Genomic DNA, 17,798 nt, shown 5'->3' on the forward strand with positions numbered 1-17,798 from the left:
GTTTGGGAGAGGATTTATATTTGAAAATAAACTTATTATTCACTTGGCCTTGAACAGCATTTTCATGTGTTTCAGTTTATGTTCAGTATGTATGGTACAATAAGGTCACGTGCCAGGTTCATGCCCTGTAATGCCAACATTTCGATGATTAAACTGAAGGTTGCCAGGTTGAAACAAGAAGAAATTAGATTTCATCTATTCGTCTGAAATGTATGATGGATTGTTTGGAAAACTATTACGAATTTATGACGAATTTTGATAATTAAACTTGTCATGTGCAAGAACAGAGAGCGAAACCAGGGACGGGGTCTGGACTTAGCTAACGACACACTGTGGATTTAAAATCTGATGGAACAAAGTCCCATTTTGTAAGAATGAAGAAAGTTAATTATTTCTTATTGTATTTTAAATCATCTCATGTTACTCACACGTTGGTGGTAAAAATGCCGTAGAGCAGCTCCAGCTCTGGCAGGTAAAAGGTTCCCTGCAGCTCGTTGTAGTTGAAGGGGATCTCTCCGGGTCGGGAGCAGTTCAGCCTCGCTTTCATGAAGGTCGTCCACGTGTCCTCCAGGAGGAAGCGTCCGCCGATGTCATTCTTACAGACTCGCCCAGCGCGGGAAAACACCGTGCGGCCGCAGTCGTGCTCCACGGCGTTTTCCCGGAAGAAGAAGTAGGTGAAGTTGCCGATGTCGTAGGAGGAGACGAAGTTGGGTTCTGTCGAAGTAGCAGAAATAAGATGAGTGGGAGACCGACGGAGAAAAAAACTGAAATAAAAACTGAAGACAGCCAAGAGAAAGATGGAGTATATGGAGAGAGAAGGAGGGAAATACCACAAGAAAAATATTTAAGGTTGCGGCGGTGAGAGGGAAGGGGAGAGTGAGCGGGTATATGCTATGACTGATTGACTCAGTGTGTGAGAGCGCGCGGCCCCCACACAACAGCAGGTGAAGAGGATTAATAACTACAGACCTTGTTATTAATGGCGTTGTGTTGTAATAAGAAAACTAATTTTTCACTCCCCCCCCACACCTAAAGGTTAGAATGAGAAATGGCCAAAACAGGTGTAGCGTAATAACTCTCGCCGTATCTGAAACACGCGACCTACACAACACCGTCACCACGAGGCGTTCATCTTTATGTATGACACTATTGGATCTAAACTGCACACTTTATTCTCGCTGACAGTGATTTAATCCACCTTTAAATGAAAGCGTGTTTCCCCCCCCGACACCTCATTTCAATCCTCTTCTCCTCGGCCCCCCTCGGAGGGCAGGGGGGAGGGGGTAGACGGAGGGAAAAAAATCAATTTGCCATAAAATTAGTGATTAAACCTTTTCTCAGAAGGTTGAATTCTTTTTTTTCCCCCAATTTATCTTAAATGTGAATCAGATAAAAGTCACCCGCTGACAAGATACTGATTCACCTGCACCGCTGCGGGCTCGGCCCCTAAGACGTCTGAAGTTCCCCGACCTGCACTGAGGAGGTCAGTGTTTTGAAGTGAAGTGGGTCCGAGGGAAGAGGACATCGATTTTGGATAAATATTATATCTGTCAAAGAAAAGCTGAGATGAATATAGAGATTTCTTTTAGTTGCTTAGTAACTTTGGAGATAATTGCTTTTTTGCAGACAAAAGGCAACCGAACAGTTATGGAGACAGAATCGTGTTCTCCTGCTGCACCACTCTGCACAGCCTGGTTGTGAATGGAGAAGCAGTACATTCCTTTCACCAAGAGGGCGGCCGATTCAAACTCCCATGTTGGATAACCATCTGCCAGGCTTAACTATGCTTGTGCAACACACTGAATCCCCACCAGCTGGAGCGTTGATGTCATTTTTGTCCATTATTGTGTTTCTTTATGTTAAATATCCATCTTTTTTTAATGTAGCTTGTTAGTGCCATAGTGCCTCCTCTAAATCGACCAGATTCTGTTGTTTTGCATCGATATATTTTACATAGACTGAAACTAAATTTGCTTTATTACTGTTCATATGTGTGGGTTATATATAAGTTTGACTGATTTACTTTACATGTTATTTTTTCATATATTACATCTCGGCCATCGCAGAGGTCTGTTAATCAATTGACAAATCTTGCGTTTCAAAATAAAAGCTCTGTAATTCAGCTAAATATTAAGCATTGCAGCAGCAAAATATTTGTGGCGCTTTTATATTGTAGACAAATTGCTAAAGAGGAATAAGAGTTTATACTGATGCTGCTGCCATGATTTTGCTGCACGGTAAGTTTTAACCCGCGGGCCGCAGGATTCCGACTGCCGCTGTCGTATAATCTACAACATTTACCATTGAGCCACTTGGAGTTGTACTGGGCTGTGCGCAGCGGGGGAAGGCCGCCCAGGCTGCGGTAGATGGCGGGATCTCGCCCGGAGAAGTCCATGGCAGTGGCGGCGTAAAGCTCCCCGCTGGAGGTGATGAGGGCGGTGGAGTTGTGCAGCGGGTTGTAGGGACACCGAGCCATCCCACTGATCTGATCGTGGATCTCTGTCAGATTTGTCAACTGAAACACAGAGAGGGAAGCGGTAGGGAAGAAAAGTTTAAAATGGAAACGTAAGTGTTTACAGGACACAGACATCAGCCCTAAAAGAATAGCAGTATACCTTAAGATAAGACCGTAAAATACTAAGATACAATATCTGTGGGAGCAAGGTGCATTTTTGTGTTATTTCTAAATAATGGATGATTGCAGAAAACCTGCATGAAAATATAGGGGGAGAGTAGGAAAGGGCGGCAATAAAATCCAAATAGGAGACGTCTGGTAATATTTAGTTTGTTCCTGCCAAACACACACTGAGATATATAAGAGAAAAACCTCCAGGAGTAGGAAACATAATCAGCAAACACATTAAGAATCATTAGCGGTGTAAAATACACAATCAGAGCAGCTGCCTCTAGTCTAATGTTAAGAAACCACCTGTTAAGAAAGCAATGAAACTCCTACAACAGGCGTCTTAAATCAAGTTAACTCTTGAATGTAGTGTTTCCCTGGTTTGGCTTCTGATGTCTGCACCACACAGCCAGCTGTTGGCCTGGGTATAACATTATTATACCATAGCCCATCTTAAAAAAAGGCTGTGTGAATTCAAAAGAGCCTTGATGTAGGATACAGTCTTCTCTTTGCATTCTGCCTTTGAATATGAAGCCAAATCCGACTCCCCGCTTTTCAAAACCTACTTTACAGCATGACGCTGGCTTAGTCCTGACACACTGCACTGGTTCCTACTTAAAAGAAAATACAGGCCATAGCTCGGTGACTCAGCCTTGAATACCAAAAAAGGACTCAAGTATTTTTTTTTTAAATCCAAGATGTAATTACAGTTTGTGGTGCACAAGTAAACACGGTATATGAGGATTAGCTCATGGTTTGTACTTCCATCCAAGGCCATCTAAGTGTGGGCTAAAAGTAAAAAAAAAAGATTGCACTCTCCTTATCTCCTGTTTTGAAATGTGCAAAAGGCAATTAAAATTGTTCTACTCGCAATTTTTTGTCAATCAGTCAGGTTCCACTTATTTGACTCGGGCGGCGGGAAGACCTCGGGGGAACGGTGAAAAGCTGTCGCCTCGAGTTCAATCTCACCTCGCTCCTCGCACTTTTAGATTTGCGCCGACTGAATAATCTGTGGGCAGCTCTTCCACACGGGAGGTCACACTCCATTCAGGGCAAGTGTTGAGGGGGGGGGGGGGGACGACTTCTTTAGCGACTTCTTTAGCCAATTTCCTGGAGCCGGTCAATTTAGATGAAGGGGTTTCTGTTAACTCCCGCCACCTCTGCTCCATCCTGAACCACAACAACAACAGAGCAGCCCTGTCTGAGCCTCGGCCTCGGATGAAAGCCCGGCATTGACCGGGCTTGTTCCGTGGGCTGGAATAGCCACACTGAGGTCAATTGGGTCATTTAAAAAAAAAAAACAAGAGGCCGGGAGATAAATAGATGGACTGCAGCGCATCCGTTGCATTTTGAGGAAGTGGAGTGAAAGTGGTCTCTGTAGTGGAGCCAGCAGCTGGAGGATTCTGCTCTTTGAATGCCTCTGATAGAGACTTTGTTTTTGAGACGGACAGCTCACAGTTTAGCTGTGAGAGCCGGTCGGGGGCCACGTCTGGTGCTACTGACACATTCCTATGGCTATGGAGAGGATTTCCAGTTACCCTCAGTGACAGGGAGCGTAGCCACAAGCATTACATGTGATCTGTGATCTATTAGTAGATAGGATTTTCACTGATACTCCACTGCGGACGACTGGGTGTGAACAGAGGGGCAGATACAACTTCTTTATCTGGAGGCCGCTCATTCTGAACGTGGACCTAAAGTTACAACTTTAACATGTGTTTTAAAACAGCCAAAATATTAATCTAAACAGGGGATAAGGGGAATAGTCAGGGTTGCATCCAAATGCAATTCTTAAACTCAATTTCCAGATAAATGGCAAAAAGAAATGCAAATGAAAATGTGTGTGTGTCCCCTACCGCTGTGCAAATATAAGGAGTTTGTTCACCGAGTTTAACAGTTGCTTCATAACAATTCTTCAGTCGGCTTTAATTATGGCACCGCAGACACAACAAAATGAAGTTATTGAAAGAGCGCCAGTCAAACTTCAAATGATGGAAAAACAATGTCGAGAAAAAACAAAGCCGAGATACGGAATTAGTTTGTTTCATGTGCTAATTGCACGAGCTCCTCGTCACCTGTCAGTTTCCACGGCACTTTGCTGCATAACGGATTCATCAAGACGCAAAACTTTCCCACCTCAGCCGAGTGTAAAAAGTGTATTAATAATATGTCTGAAAATGCAAATGGTTGATAGAAACAAGTTTGACAGATGGGGACGCTTTCCCAAAAGTCAGACTTAAACAAAACTGTTATACACCCTCTATAGGAGGTTATTTACTTGAACAATTTACTAATGAGAGTTACAGATATCGACCTTATGACTGGAACAGTGTCACTGTATTAGAGCCAACATGAGCATATGTGTTTGATTTACATTTAATTGCTGTAGGATTTTTTAATGTGGGTGGGGACAGCTAATGAGAACTCAAAAAATAATAAACATTGTTATCAGCTCTATAGTCATAAGGTCCAAAATCAGTGTCTCCATCAGTGAAACACCTGCCCTTATTATCTTATCATCTGCAATCTGTGTTATTGGCAGATCATCTTGATTGTTTACAATTAAAACTTGTGTTAAAACTACAAGATGACAAGGAAAATAATTAGTATTTTGGTGCTTATTCTGAATTATAATGTAATAAAACATGACAGTAACTGACAAGCTATTTTCTTTGTTTAAATTATCTTTCAGAAAATATACACTTTTAGAAATGAAAAAGACCAAAAAATACATCGAATTTGAATTTAGTTTTATGTTTGTACAGGGACCTTCTGACTGAGGCCTCCCTGAAAGACTTGTCATCCAAAGAAACTTTTTTCATCACTCTTTCATAATGATTATGCTTGTACATAACAAATGGCTAAAAGTCAGCGGAAGCAGTTTAATCTATAACCAGAACTCTGATTAAACTAATAGAATTTTCTGCGGCCCCCTGTTCATCCATCACAGCTGATAGTAAATCTTCCTGAGCGTGATTCCCTGGCCGTTCCTGTGGCCGTCCAGTGTTCCACATTAGCGGACGTTCAGTGGATAAATATGACAGTGCCTGATGAAATACTGCTATAATAATGTCATGACATTTCTACTATATGTATTTCCACAGTGGTAAACAGCCATTATGAGTCAGTGACCTTTGTATGCAGTGCTTTTGGACAAAAACAAATGTCATCATAATGGTAAACCCCATGCTTCCACCTCCTCTGTAATCCCACTGCACATGACGCAGGTATTTGATTTGGCCCCCGAATTTTTACATGTTGTTCTCAACTTAACTTCAGTCGGCCTTTGTCACCAATAGGTCTCTTAGCTGATACTTATGCAGAGAAACATGGTTTTTAGCACAGACCAGTGGTTAATTATATAAAAAAGTAATGCTCTTACTGTGTCAAGACCCTGCTGTGTCAGCATGGGATTTAAGAAAGAGAAGTAAAATACACCACACAGAACTACAATTAAATATAGAGGAAAAGACAACATGATTATATAGAGAATAGAGAAGTAAGTAATTGCAATGAGTCATGAAGAAGGGCAAAGCAGCACAATGAGACAAAGGACTGTGTTTACTCATAAACATGATTATTGGCATCAATGAGCCTCAGACAATATTTTGATTGCTGTGTTCAACAAGTTTCAGGTAACGCGACTTCTGAAATACTCACGCTTGATAAGACTGATCAAATAATTAGGCTACGTCACTGACTGCATTGCAGGAACAGCTATGAGAGTAAAGCCTGTGATATGAAGAGCACGACTCAATCGCACCTCGATTAAACGCGTTGATCATCTTTGACCTTCCTTTCTGACATCGTCGGTTCAATCGATAGCACTTCAGTCTTACTTGCAGTGTTATCAGACTTATGCTGTGTGAAATATCACTGTTATTCAAGGATAATGGCTTATGAAGGTCTGTTTCTCAGGCGTTCACTTATGGATTTTCAGTGCACAGTGACTAATAAATGTGACACATGCAGTATTACAGAAATATAAAAAAACACTGGCGCCACTGCAGCTGCTGTTCACATCCATATGCTGCACTGCAGAGTGTCAAAAGGCTTTTAGAAGCTTCTCTCTAAAACACCATTAATAAATGAAAGTGACATTTTTTGTTTGGTCCCATCTATACTATCATGGAGGAGGCACAATTTACAGCCTATAAGTTAAGACACTTTTACTTCACTTTAGGGGAACAGTCATGTCGTCCATCTTTACATATCTACGTCTATGGTATGAACCAACAATAAGAATCATGGATGGAGGAGAGGATGCTCTTGTTCATACCGTTCGGTTGGTGCAGATGGGGGTGAAAGCGTTGGTTCCACAGGTAAACAGCCTGTTCCCGTTCACCAGCAGCACCCTGATGTAGTTCTGGCATTCCTCCTGCGGAAACACACCGGGAAACACACACATCACAGTAAGCAGTTAGCAGCAGCACCATTATCCGCCTATTGACAGGCAAGCAGCGTTGGGCAGGGGGGCGGAATTACACTTTATGCCAATAAATGAGACAAAAACCTACAACCGCGGGAAGGCTACTCTCAAACGTGGCCAAGCTTGACAGAGTCAAATCAAGGCTAATGCCTGCAACGCTTAGCTGTGTCACATCTTAATTCAACAGGCACCAGATGTGGAGAGGGATCTGAACAAGGTGGAGGACAGATAAATGCAGCAGGCGTGGGAGAGGACCACTCAGGATTGGTTTAGAAAAATCCCCGCGGCTGTTGTTGACCGGTCAAAAAGTGAATTGGAAGTGTAGCCTCTAATATTCATCATTCAATCATGTTTCTTTTTAGCCTCGCTCTCTACATTAATCAATTCAAACCACTTGTCTCTAATTTATGGTGAAGTACATGCTCACCACTCTTGTCTTGGCTCGCTCCCGGCTTTGAGGTTTTGGCTTTGACTTTTGACGAACAAACCACTCAGTTAAAAGCGCCGGGGAAAATAAAGCAGGGCTGACGGAGAGAATGATTGACGGAATGATTGATTTGCGTGAACTCTTTCATGCAGGTTTTCTGGGGGATTAACATCGAGAAAGCTCACAGTAAATGTAACAACAGCAAGTCGGTAATCATGTCAGGGGGGGCGGCGTTTGTTTTGTCCTGGGACGAGGTAATAAATGGGAAAGGGGCCGCGGCTGGGTTGAAGAGGGGTCCTCGTAGAAATTTAAAACCTTGTAAATCTGCTATTGTCTGAGCCACTCAAGGTGCTCAGGGCAACACCCCCCTCCCCCCCCCCAAAAGAGTCTGATTTAGGAGCGGAGGGCACCGCGGCAGAGATGGAGGGGAAGAAGGAGAGGAGGGGGGGTTTTATTTCTCCCTATCAAGATAGAGGTTGACTCATAAAACAACTCGTTTCCTGGTGCTCAGCACAGCTTAAGCACGTGTGTGTGTTTATGTATGTGCCTGTTCATAACGGATGACAGGTGAGTGTGTGTGTGTGGTTGCACTTGTAATGTATGCCTATATATCTGTGCTATTTGTACATCTTGTTATGTGCTGCATGCTCGTGTGTGTGTGTGTGCAAGGAGTCCGCGTAATTCAATTCTTCTTTGTTTCCACAGTAAATACCGGCATATTTAATATTTGCACAGCCTCACAGTGTTGACTTGTTTATGAAAACTTCCTGACAAATGTTGCGCGTCTGTACTGCAATACCGAGCGGTTGTGCTGTTGGCTCTCGCATTATAAAACAAAACAGAGGCGGCAATCAAGTCCTGTCAAGTCAATTTAACTCTCCTTTCTTCTCCTGGCTCGAATAAATCAAACACGTAAGAGAAGAGCGGACGTGTGCATTAGGAGAGAGAAAAAAAATACAATCACTTGTAAAGCCAGTGAAAACAGAGGCGAGGTATCTGTGTAATGGCTTAAGCGATGGTATATTGGTGCGCACTGAGTTAGGTAATAAACCATCGAGAGCCCTGTCAGCGGCAGGAGGATGAAGACTTTTTAATGCTGTTCTTAGTGAACAGGAGCCGATCCTCAGCGAGCAAAACAATTGGACTCCAGCAGACAGCGGCGACTCTCAAGGACTGAGTTGGCTTTGGTCTGTAATTCACAATCTTGTGCTGGCCAGTGTGCCTATTATGGGTCTCTAACCACCTTTCACAGGGGGATAAATACACGGCGGTGCACACACATACACACACACGCACACACACACACACACACACACACACAGTGAACAGGGCTGGGCAGTTCACCCACAAGTCAAGTTCAGCTCGAAACCAGCTGTTGGGTAGAGCGCCCATGCCAGCCATAACCACAAAAACATACAATCGAGAACAAAGAAGAAACTACAAAAACAATGGGAACTCCCTCTCCGCGTCGCCTATAAATAAGAGTTAAGGTGTGGTTGGGAACCTTTTAACTTCACAACAAGTTGATTTAAATCCTCTTTGAGCTCGATCACACATACAAAGCAGGGATTCCCAGCGAGTCTATACGTTTACGGCTGAACAGAGCGCTCCATGTTGCTCTCAAGCTTCATTATGTTTCATCACAACTTGACAATTTTTGATTTCATGAGCTGTTTGGTTGTGATGTGTTCTCTGGAGGTGATTGGATACGGCCTGTAAAGCGAAAGAGAAATCAGTGATGTCTGTCTTTAGAGGTTTAACTTTCTGTTTTTTCACCCATTACTATCATGCAGCACTGATGCTGTGGTGGGAAATTCCAACAGTGGAGGCCTTCAGGTCAATTCATCCATGTGTTGTTTTTTTGTAAGAACCAAACACACAGGAAGAACAATCCATCAGCTGACTTGGATGCTGCCTAGCAGATTGTTGTAGTTGAATATCTTATAGTTATACTAGTAAAGGGACTTTCCATAAATTGTACATGTTGATATCAGTTCATCAGTCGTCTCCTGAGGCTCTGGAGGACGCTTTGTCAAGTGTGGGAAAATACCCCGTGTGATGTCATCAGAGTAATCTCGGGTGACGCTTAGTCATCGCATTTTTAGTCACAATAGTGGCCTAGTTCAATGCCTGGCCATGTCACCGCAGGGCCAACATACTTTGAGACCGGCTGCAACGTCTGCGTGCTTCTCGCTTTAGAGCTGGATGAGACATGTGAGTCTATTTAATGATGTCATCGTCCCCAAGACAAGTAACTGATAAAATAAATTTTAATTCGTGGGGAAATGCATCGTGGGAAATGTAGTTTGTTTGTTTGTAAGTGCTCTTAGTCTACAAACAATATTTTTAAGTATCGTTTAAGACAGTGGTTGATGATCGAAGATACCAGCAGTGTGTCAAAATAACAATCTGATCAGATAACAAGAGGACAGCTTTATTCAGACCAACGTCCTGTGACCACTTGTGATCAGATCTACCCACCTCCAAATGTGGTCCGAGTGATCAGATCGCATAGAGGACGTTCAGACCTGAACTGTAGATTCTCGTGTTGCAAACAGTGTGTGACGACGTGATTTGTAGGCGCTTATCAGACATGCAGTGTGTAATGATGAGATGTTATTGAGATGTATCTAACAACAGCTTCAAATAACAGCAAGGAAGCACCCGAGCCAAATTCATGAAATACACTTTACAGCGGACAAGGACTTTATTTTTTAACAACACCAGAACTGAACCTTGTTTTCCTCAGCATCGTGATAAAGCAATATACCAGTGTGACATTTCTGATGCTCCGGCGTCACTTAAACTCACCTCAGATTTTCCACGGCTGAAGCAGGCTCCCTTGGTGAACTCGTCGCAGTGCCACTCAGCCTCCTACAGGGAGAGAGAGAGGGGAAAAGCAGTGTCAGGCTCCCAATAAACCATCAAGGAGAAGCACACATCATAAACATTTCGGCGCCATGTCACCACGAACCACTCTGAAAACCACTCTGGGAACCCAAACAAAACAATGCTTGGCTCTTCACTGTGGCAAAATTCCCACCTTTCTGAAGTCGATTTAATGTCTGGGGACTTTGTGTGAGATAGTGCGGCTATAAAAAATGCCACAGAAGACATGAAAACACAGACAACAAAAAGATGATGAGCTTCATACGCCGGCTGGAGCACTGACGGTTCCAACTTTGGTTGGAGGAGAAGATTACGACAGGAACGGTGAAATCATTTGACTTTGTATCTTTACTGAACTCTAATTTGCATGTTTTTTATATTTTTCGCACCTGTATACAGTCAATGAAAGCTTTCACATCATCAATGAAATTTCCCTCAGCGACACTGTGGGTTTAAATGTTTCGGATATGGTCAATATTTCTTTCTCCATGGACACACCGGACCAATCAGAATGCGTGTTTTCGACAAACGTGAACCAGTAGTTGTAGTAGAAGAACAGCTTCATCCTCTGTCTGGTCTGATATAAAGTTTATTTATCGATATATTTAATATATTTTTCTTTAGCCACAGTTATTTCTGTCTTCACGGATATTGTACAAGCTAATTGACGCTAGCATCAAGCAACAGGCGACCCAACTCCCGTCGTAGATGTAAAAGGACAAAGTCATCCTCACTTGATGTTGATTCCATCTTTCTTTTCCCATTGTGAGGAGCAATATTTTTTTAAATACACAAATAAAACATATTGATCCAAAATATTTCTAAATATAGAAACGTGAATTAAATATTTCTTGACATAAGTTAACTGAACTATGTACTCTCTTTTGTTTTTAAGATATGGCCATTTTTCTCTTTTCCTCTCTAACCACTCAACTCTCTGGTGCCACAGCCCGATATAATCACGTGTTTTCACCGCAAGTAACGAAATGAATGATCTCATCACAAGTGTACAACTTGTTGTTGAAGAAAAATATCTACAAAAGGAATTAATGATCTACCTATTATGCTTTTAGTTTGAAAGCGATTTGAACCGGACCATGCAAACGACAATATCCTGGCCCAACCACCAGCTGACATCATCACAGGTCTACACTGCTATGAGGTGAAAGACAGAGGCCTTAGCTTTCTGGTTAAAAAAAGAAAGGTTCTTATTATTAAATGTTTTTTTTATCCACATGATGTATTCACCACATCATGTCACACTTAATGTGAGGAGAGGCGTTAAGCACATTTTCTGTTTTGTGCCCTTTATTTGCGTCGCCGTTGATGTGCACAGGCCTTTGGTCTTCCACTCGCACATGCACACTCACAACACAGCACACGTTGATAAGCCATGTTAAACACAGACACAGAATCCAATTAAGGTGCATATCAAGCGGAGGCCTCAAAAAGCGACAGGGAAGTGAGCGCCGAGCTGAATGCCAGTTTGATTTATGTGTGAGGGAAAAAGAGGGTTCGGAAGACATAACAGGCGAATCCCTGGAGAAGGATGTCAATGTAATTTACATGTGAGCGAGAAACAGAGCTTTTACATTTTTTACTACAGGAGGGAGAGGAATGAGAAGATACTAAACCCTTGTCTCGTCTCCTCCTCAGGTGAAGACACCACTGTGCTCCAGTTTCTACAGTTTAATTCCATTGTGACCTCTGGGGAGGAAGTGGGGTTCCTCATTGAAAAAAGGTTTCCTATTTATGAAATGAATGTTGGCCTCTGGACGGCACTCAAGCTTGTGACAGGCAGAAGAAGCTGCTATACTCCCACCAGCTCCAGTGTGACCGGCAATGACAAGTTTAACGCCAAGTCACACAAAAGCCTCCCAAAGTAAAACTTCTTAGAGATGCGACTTTCTGGCAGTAATAACCTGGTTAGTGGCCAGAGCCGCAGGACTGCACTCAGTGGGAATACAGTAAATATCTCTAACTGAGAGAGAGATTTTAGATTTCACCTTGGCATCAGGGCTGTTTAATGCCAGGACAAAGCCGAAGCCCCTCAGTACTAAGCAGAACTTCTTTCATTTCCTCTTCCAGAAGGCTCTGGGAGTTTCCTCTGTGTTTTATGACAAGAACTTTGCCTTTTTTCGCCTCAGTGGCCTCTCCACTGGGAGGCATAGAAACTGCCGTATGTACACACACACATAAATGCAGTGGCAGGGGGGAGCTTAGAAAGAAGCAAGAGCTGAGGGTGTGTGGTGCTATTCAGAGAGGATAAGACATGGAGTATTAATGGAAGCGGGATTCTCTCTTCCTCGGTGTGTGTGTGTGTGTGTGTGTGTGTGTGTGTGTGTGTGTGTGTGTGTGTGTGTGTGTGTTGTGTGTGTCAGTTCACATTCCAGGCCAAAGCAGGCTATTCTGGGGCCATGCTGCCACCACAGACACAAACCACACACATCAGCACAAAGCAGCGCGCACACACGCACACGGTCCCAGCTGAGTTGAATGCAGGCGCTGAAAAGTGCTCTCACTTATCCCATTGGGGGAGAAATCCTGTTAATGGCCAGAAACCTGACTTGTGTAAAACAAATCAATCATAACACAATGCAAAATTACAACTAGATATCCCATTAATGTGAGCAAAGTGGTTGCTTTTGTCAGTGCGGCCTGATTATGTCATTCGTCGTCATTCAACATAGTTTAAAACAGATTTTTTCGGATCGCTTCATCTCGAGGACATCAACTTTATGGCCAGTGAGGAAGTTTACGCTCGTAAGCCTGTAAGTGGGGGGATGTGCCGGCATCATTGACCGCTACAGCCGCACTCTGTGACTGTGCACTGTCTCAAATGGTCCAGATTAAAGAACAGAATCACAGCCATGAAAAGCCAAGCACCAAGTGTCGTTAAGACGCATTAAAAGCTCATTAACATGCTATTGTTCGGCCAATGTGCTCCTCAGATAAATCTGCCAAGAACTGAAATTTAAAAAAAAGATCTCGTTAAATAATCATTCTTAGCACTCAGCGTTACAAAAGCCTTTCTCTGAGACTTGGGGAAGCAGTAAAGAAGAAGACGAGCGAGCGGGATCACATTTAGGGAGCGAGGTGAGGTGGTGTGTATCTTGAATGGGCCCCATAGAAAAAAATAATTAACGCTCAAACTATTATGGATTTTATTCTTGCATAACAAGAATCTCCTGCCACCAGTTTAGGACCAACCGCCATCTGTTTTCAGAGGATTGGCATTAGAATCAGTTATGAAAACATTATAGTCACCAAATAAATGCTAAGATCTGGCACAAGAGCCATTTTTGGTGTCACTTGCATGGTTGAGCTCTAAACTGTGACCTGAATGCCATCTTATTGATATTAACGTGGCAGAACCAGCAGAGAAACATATTTGACGTGCATCCTGTTGGCCTTATTAAGATCTCTTTGATAAGTTTGTCCAGTAAATATGATGTTTCATGCTCAAGAAAAACATAAAAATCAGTTTAATAAAACCATGCATGTCTGAATGAGCCAGTGCTACAATGTTCAGGAGCCTGTTCTCATGTCAGATCATTTCATGTCTATAAAAATCATTTTCCGTGACTGCCAGACTTAATAAAGTGCGCAGTAAAAATCGCTGCCTAATAAAAGATGGAACAGATGAGAACATTTATGTGAGGATCCACTAGAGAGACGTGGGGAGGTGGGGTGGAGGTGAGGGCAGCCGGTAATTTGTGCCTGAAATAGGTGGTCGGATGATTAGACATATGAAGAAAGCCAAACATTTATCCAGATGTTTTAATGGTAAAACTAAAAATAAGAATTTCTCAAAATGACATTAATAAATGAGCATACAGCCGCGGCAAGTACAGTAGGTCAAGGTAGAATCAGGAAATCTATAATTCTGCGGTGACAGGGTGGAGAATGAATAGAAAGACTCTTTCAAATCGTTCTGGCTAACCTGGGGTGTTGTTTGGTGGAATGTCCAATTGATCATCTTATTTTTGCCACGCTCGACTACTTTTGAGTGATGGAAGATAAGGCGTGATTGAGGTGCAGAAATTCAAAAAGAGGCAGAGGGAATTCACAGTCGATAACAGACATTTGTTGCTTCAGGGACGCCGAAGAAGAGAGAAAAATGCAGAGATTTGTTATGCGTCTCTCTCTCTCGCTGCCCTGTAAAGGGCACAATCCTCAGAGATGAACCATTGTGCTCGAGCCTCTCCTCAAACCCTCACACTGAGGGACTATTGTCACCAGGGGGTGGGTGTAGGAGAGATACCAAGGGAGCCGGTGGAGAGGCAGAGGGCGAAAAGACATAAAAGGGGGGAAATTAGAGACAAACAGGCAGAAAGAACAACAAAGAGAAAACAGAGTCCAACTTAGGAGTCAGCCACTGCGAGGGAGACAGTGTGGGCAGAGTCAGTGAGACGGAGGGTGGAGTGAGGAGCTGAATTCCAAAACAGCGCTGTTTCCAGACATGATATCGAATACATTAATATATTTTGCATAAAGAGGGTCCAGAGAACACACCCGCTGCTGACAGCTGTCGAGCTTTCTGAAATGACTGGCTCCGTGTCTCATTACAAGAGGACGGCGGGTTGAGAGCGGGAGCCGGACAAATCCAGCCGGGGAAATCTAATCTGTTTTATGAATAGTTGATATTAGCTCTTGATGTACTGGTGCAATATTTACTATGTAGACTGATGTCTGCTGATGTAAGTTGTCGAAAGATTAACGCGTAAAATCTGTCTTGACGTCGTGTCGGAGTACGCGTGTAGGTTTGAGTCACCGCCCATCATCGCAACCCCATAAAATGATCAGTCAGCGTTGATGTGACCCCCTGCTATGATTCGTATTGCTTAATATCGCCGCCCACTCGCTTAAAGAGGCCATCAAACTCCATGATATCACAGAACGAGCTGCTATCTGTATCTACAACCCCATTGATGCTTTTTATTCCATGCATTTAAATGGCCAAGTTAGTGGATTCTCATAATTGAATTAGCGATGCTGCCAGAGCTATGGAGGATAGCTTCTGTTAGGTACTGATTAGCAGGGCTAATTGTCTGTCTGATGAGGTGTAATTGCAAGAGACAGGACGGTGAAATACAACAGGTGACACAGCAGAGGGCCTTTTGTTTTCTTTGGAGTCTCCTGTCCTTCTTTACGACATGACAATACGAGGGGAGAGCAAAGAACGAAAAAAACAAAAACACGGAGGCACAATATACATCTCAACACCGTGTCTGCTGCCAAGGGGAGCTGTTATGGATAGTGTTTTCATGTGCCAGTGCAGGAAGAGAGAAAGAGAGAGCGAGAGAGAGAGAGTGGCTGGAGTGAATATCCACTATTTTCTCCTCTGGTGCTGTATTGAATGGCGAAACAATGCCGCTGATCCTCCTCATCCCAGCGCTTATTGACTAGCGCCGGGCCACACTGTTTCTGTTGAAGCTCGGCCTCATCGTCCGCATCCTGTTTCGATTAAGCGCGGTAACAGCAGGCTACTATTGGATTCTTAAAGGGATGTTTTTTTTTTTTCATTTTTATTTCTTTGCTTAACTTGTACAAATTATACACATTCAGGACCAGCATACAAGTGCAGTCTTTTATTAGACCAGGTGAGAAAAGGATAATGATGGCACTACAGCAAAAGGACGGAGGGGGAATCATAGTATTCAGCATCATGAAAGGACAATTATTCGAGTGGCACACTGGGTTGACGGAAACGCTGAGAGGTACATGGAGCAGGCGTGGCCATTCATCAGCCCCGGCTACACAATGGGAAATGGAATACAATGCAAATGCAGTGGGTCCCAATTCATCAGCGTTTGTCCCCCTGTTCGCAGCCGGCCATGGAGGGTGCATAATGGCGACGCCAGCCTCGAGTCACCTGCCCAAGGTTGGCATCAGCTGAGGGCAGGGAGCTGAATGAGGGACGGAGGGGGCAGGAGGACAATACTGAACAGATGGGGGATATAAAGTGGGATTCACCTGTAGACGGCGGAAGGATATTTTCCTCCGTGGCTGCTGTTTTTATAGCTGATCTTTTGCCTGTGGTAGCTCTAAATGTCTCATTAGCTGTACATGCAGCAGAGCTAAGCCCTTGGTTTCTTTTTTTTTACTTGAGCTGCACAATTTTGAAAGTGGAGCAAGGAGAAAAGTTACCACCTTTCCCTCTCGACAGTGTCCAGATCAGAGAGGACAAGGGTAAAAGGTGGACAGGTAGAGGAGGGCCTCTTCAGGCTGTTGAGACACCGCAGAAATAAAACTTTAAGTACCAGATATTAACTCCAATCAGGGCTATTGGGATGAATGAGTCATGTTTCAAGGTCTGACTCTCCCCACTTCAACCCCAAATTACCATTCACTTCGAGTACGTGCAAACAAGTTCATGTAATATGGAGGATTTTCTGCTTGTACTCTAATAGTGCAGTGCAGCATTGTCCTGCACGTCGATGAGTCCCGGCCGCTGCTGCTACACAGCGTTGCTCGCCTGTTTCTTCAAAGTGTATGAATATTACATATTGTATGTCGATATCACACCTAATTCAAAACAGCCCTTCCTTGGACTGGGCAGCATCGTGGTTAGCACTGAATCCTGGTTTGACTGGGGCTAATTGGAGAATCTCAATTGTCCATAGGTGAGTGCTTGTTTCGACATGTCAGCCTTGTGAAACGCTGGCGGCCTGCCCAGGATGTACCCGCTTCTCGGACAATGTCAGCTAAGATCGGCTCCAGCTCCCCCCCACGACCCTCAAAAGGAGAATCGATAAGATGTATCATTTTCGAGATATGTGTTCCACATTCAGGCAGACCGAAAGACTGAGGGAGGTTTCTGGAATTATTGGATAGATGAGCCCGAACAAGACCAACCAGACCAACCTTTATATTTCTCCTAAGTGACCGAAGGGGTGGCACACGGGCAACGAAAGAAATAAAAGTTCTCAAATGGCTCAACATCAGCTCTTTTAACAAAGGTCCTCTTTCTCTCCAACTCCTGATGTTCTTTGGTTCCTCTATTCTTTTTTATTATTACCTCCAAGCAAGGAGGGCATTTACTGAGGAGATTATGGTTGCCGGGGCTCAGACTGAATCGATCGTGGAGTCTTAACTCGATGTGTGCAATAGACTGGTTGAGGACCAGCGGTGTTCAGCCACCACCCTAAGTGTCACTACTCTCATAATACAACGGCAAGACTTCCAGGTATTCAGAGTTCACCTACTGCAGAATGCTTGCAAATAACTCTGCAACCAAGTGCAGGAGGAGTGGGTGGGATTCACTTTACTTTTACGCAGCAGAAGATCACGCCCCGTATTTTTTTTTCAACAAATGTTTCATGCATGTACATTCAAGATGAGGTCAGCCCCTCATCAATCATATGGTAATTACATCCACCTCCTTAGTGTATTACAGGCTGTTTGTATTCCACTGCCTCGAAGCCTTG

At 43.5% G+C, this 17,798-nt stretch overlaps 1 protein-coding gene across 4 annotated transcripts in view; it reads right to left on the reverse strand.

Moving 5' to 3' along the window:
- Window positions 1-17,798, reverse strand: part of sema5a (sema domain, seven thrombospondin repeats (type 1 and type 1-like), transmembrane domain (TM) and short cytoplasmic domain, (semaphorin) 5A) — a 127,780-nt gene that overhangs the window by 59,617 nt on the left and 50,365 nt on the right. For 3 of the 4 annotated variants that reach the window (XR_004612334.1, XM_034572537.1, XM_034572535.1), the window contains exons 5-9: window positions 10,291-10,353; window positions 6,903-7,001; window positions 6,006-6,017; window positions 2,302-2,515; window positions 429-714 (exon numbers count right to left, since the gene is read on the reverse strand). Coding sequence is in view for 3 of the 4 variants with exons in the window: in XM_034572537.1 (XP_034428428.1) it covers window positions 429-714; window positions 2,302-2,515; window positions 6,006-6,017; window positions 6,903-7,001; window positions 10,291-10,353 (674 nt within the window). In the remaining variant the exon portion in view is untranslated. The remainder of the gene's footprint in view (window positions 1-428; window positions 715-2,301; window positions 2,516-6,005; window positions 6,018-6,902; window positions 7,002-10,290; window positions 10,354-17,798) is intronic. The other variant, XM_034572536.1, reaches the window with a different exon arrangement.

The sequence above is a fragment of the Hippoglossus hippoglossus genome, chromosome 20 (genome assembly GCF_009819705.1).
Source record: "Hippoglossus hippoglossus isolate fHipHip1 chromosome 20, fHipHip1.pri, whole genome shotgun sequence".
Lineage (NCBI taxonomy): Eukaryota > Metazoa > Chordata > Actinopteri > Pleuronectiformes > Pleuronectidae > Hippoglossus > Hippoglossus hippoglossus.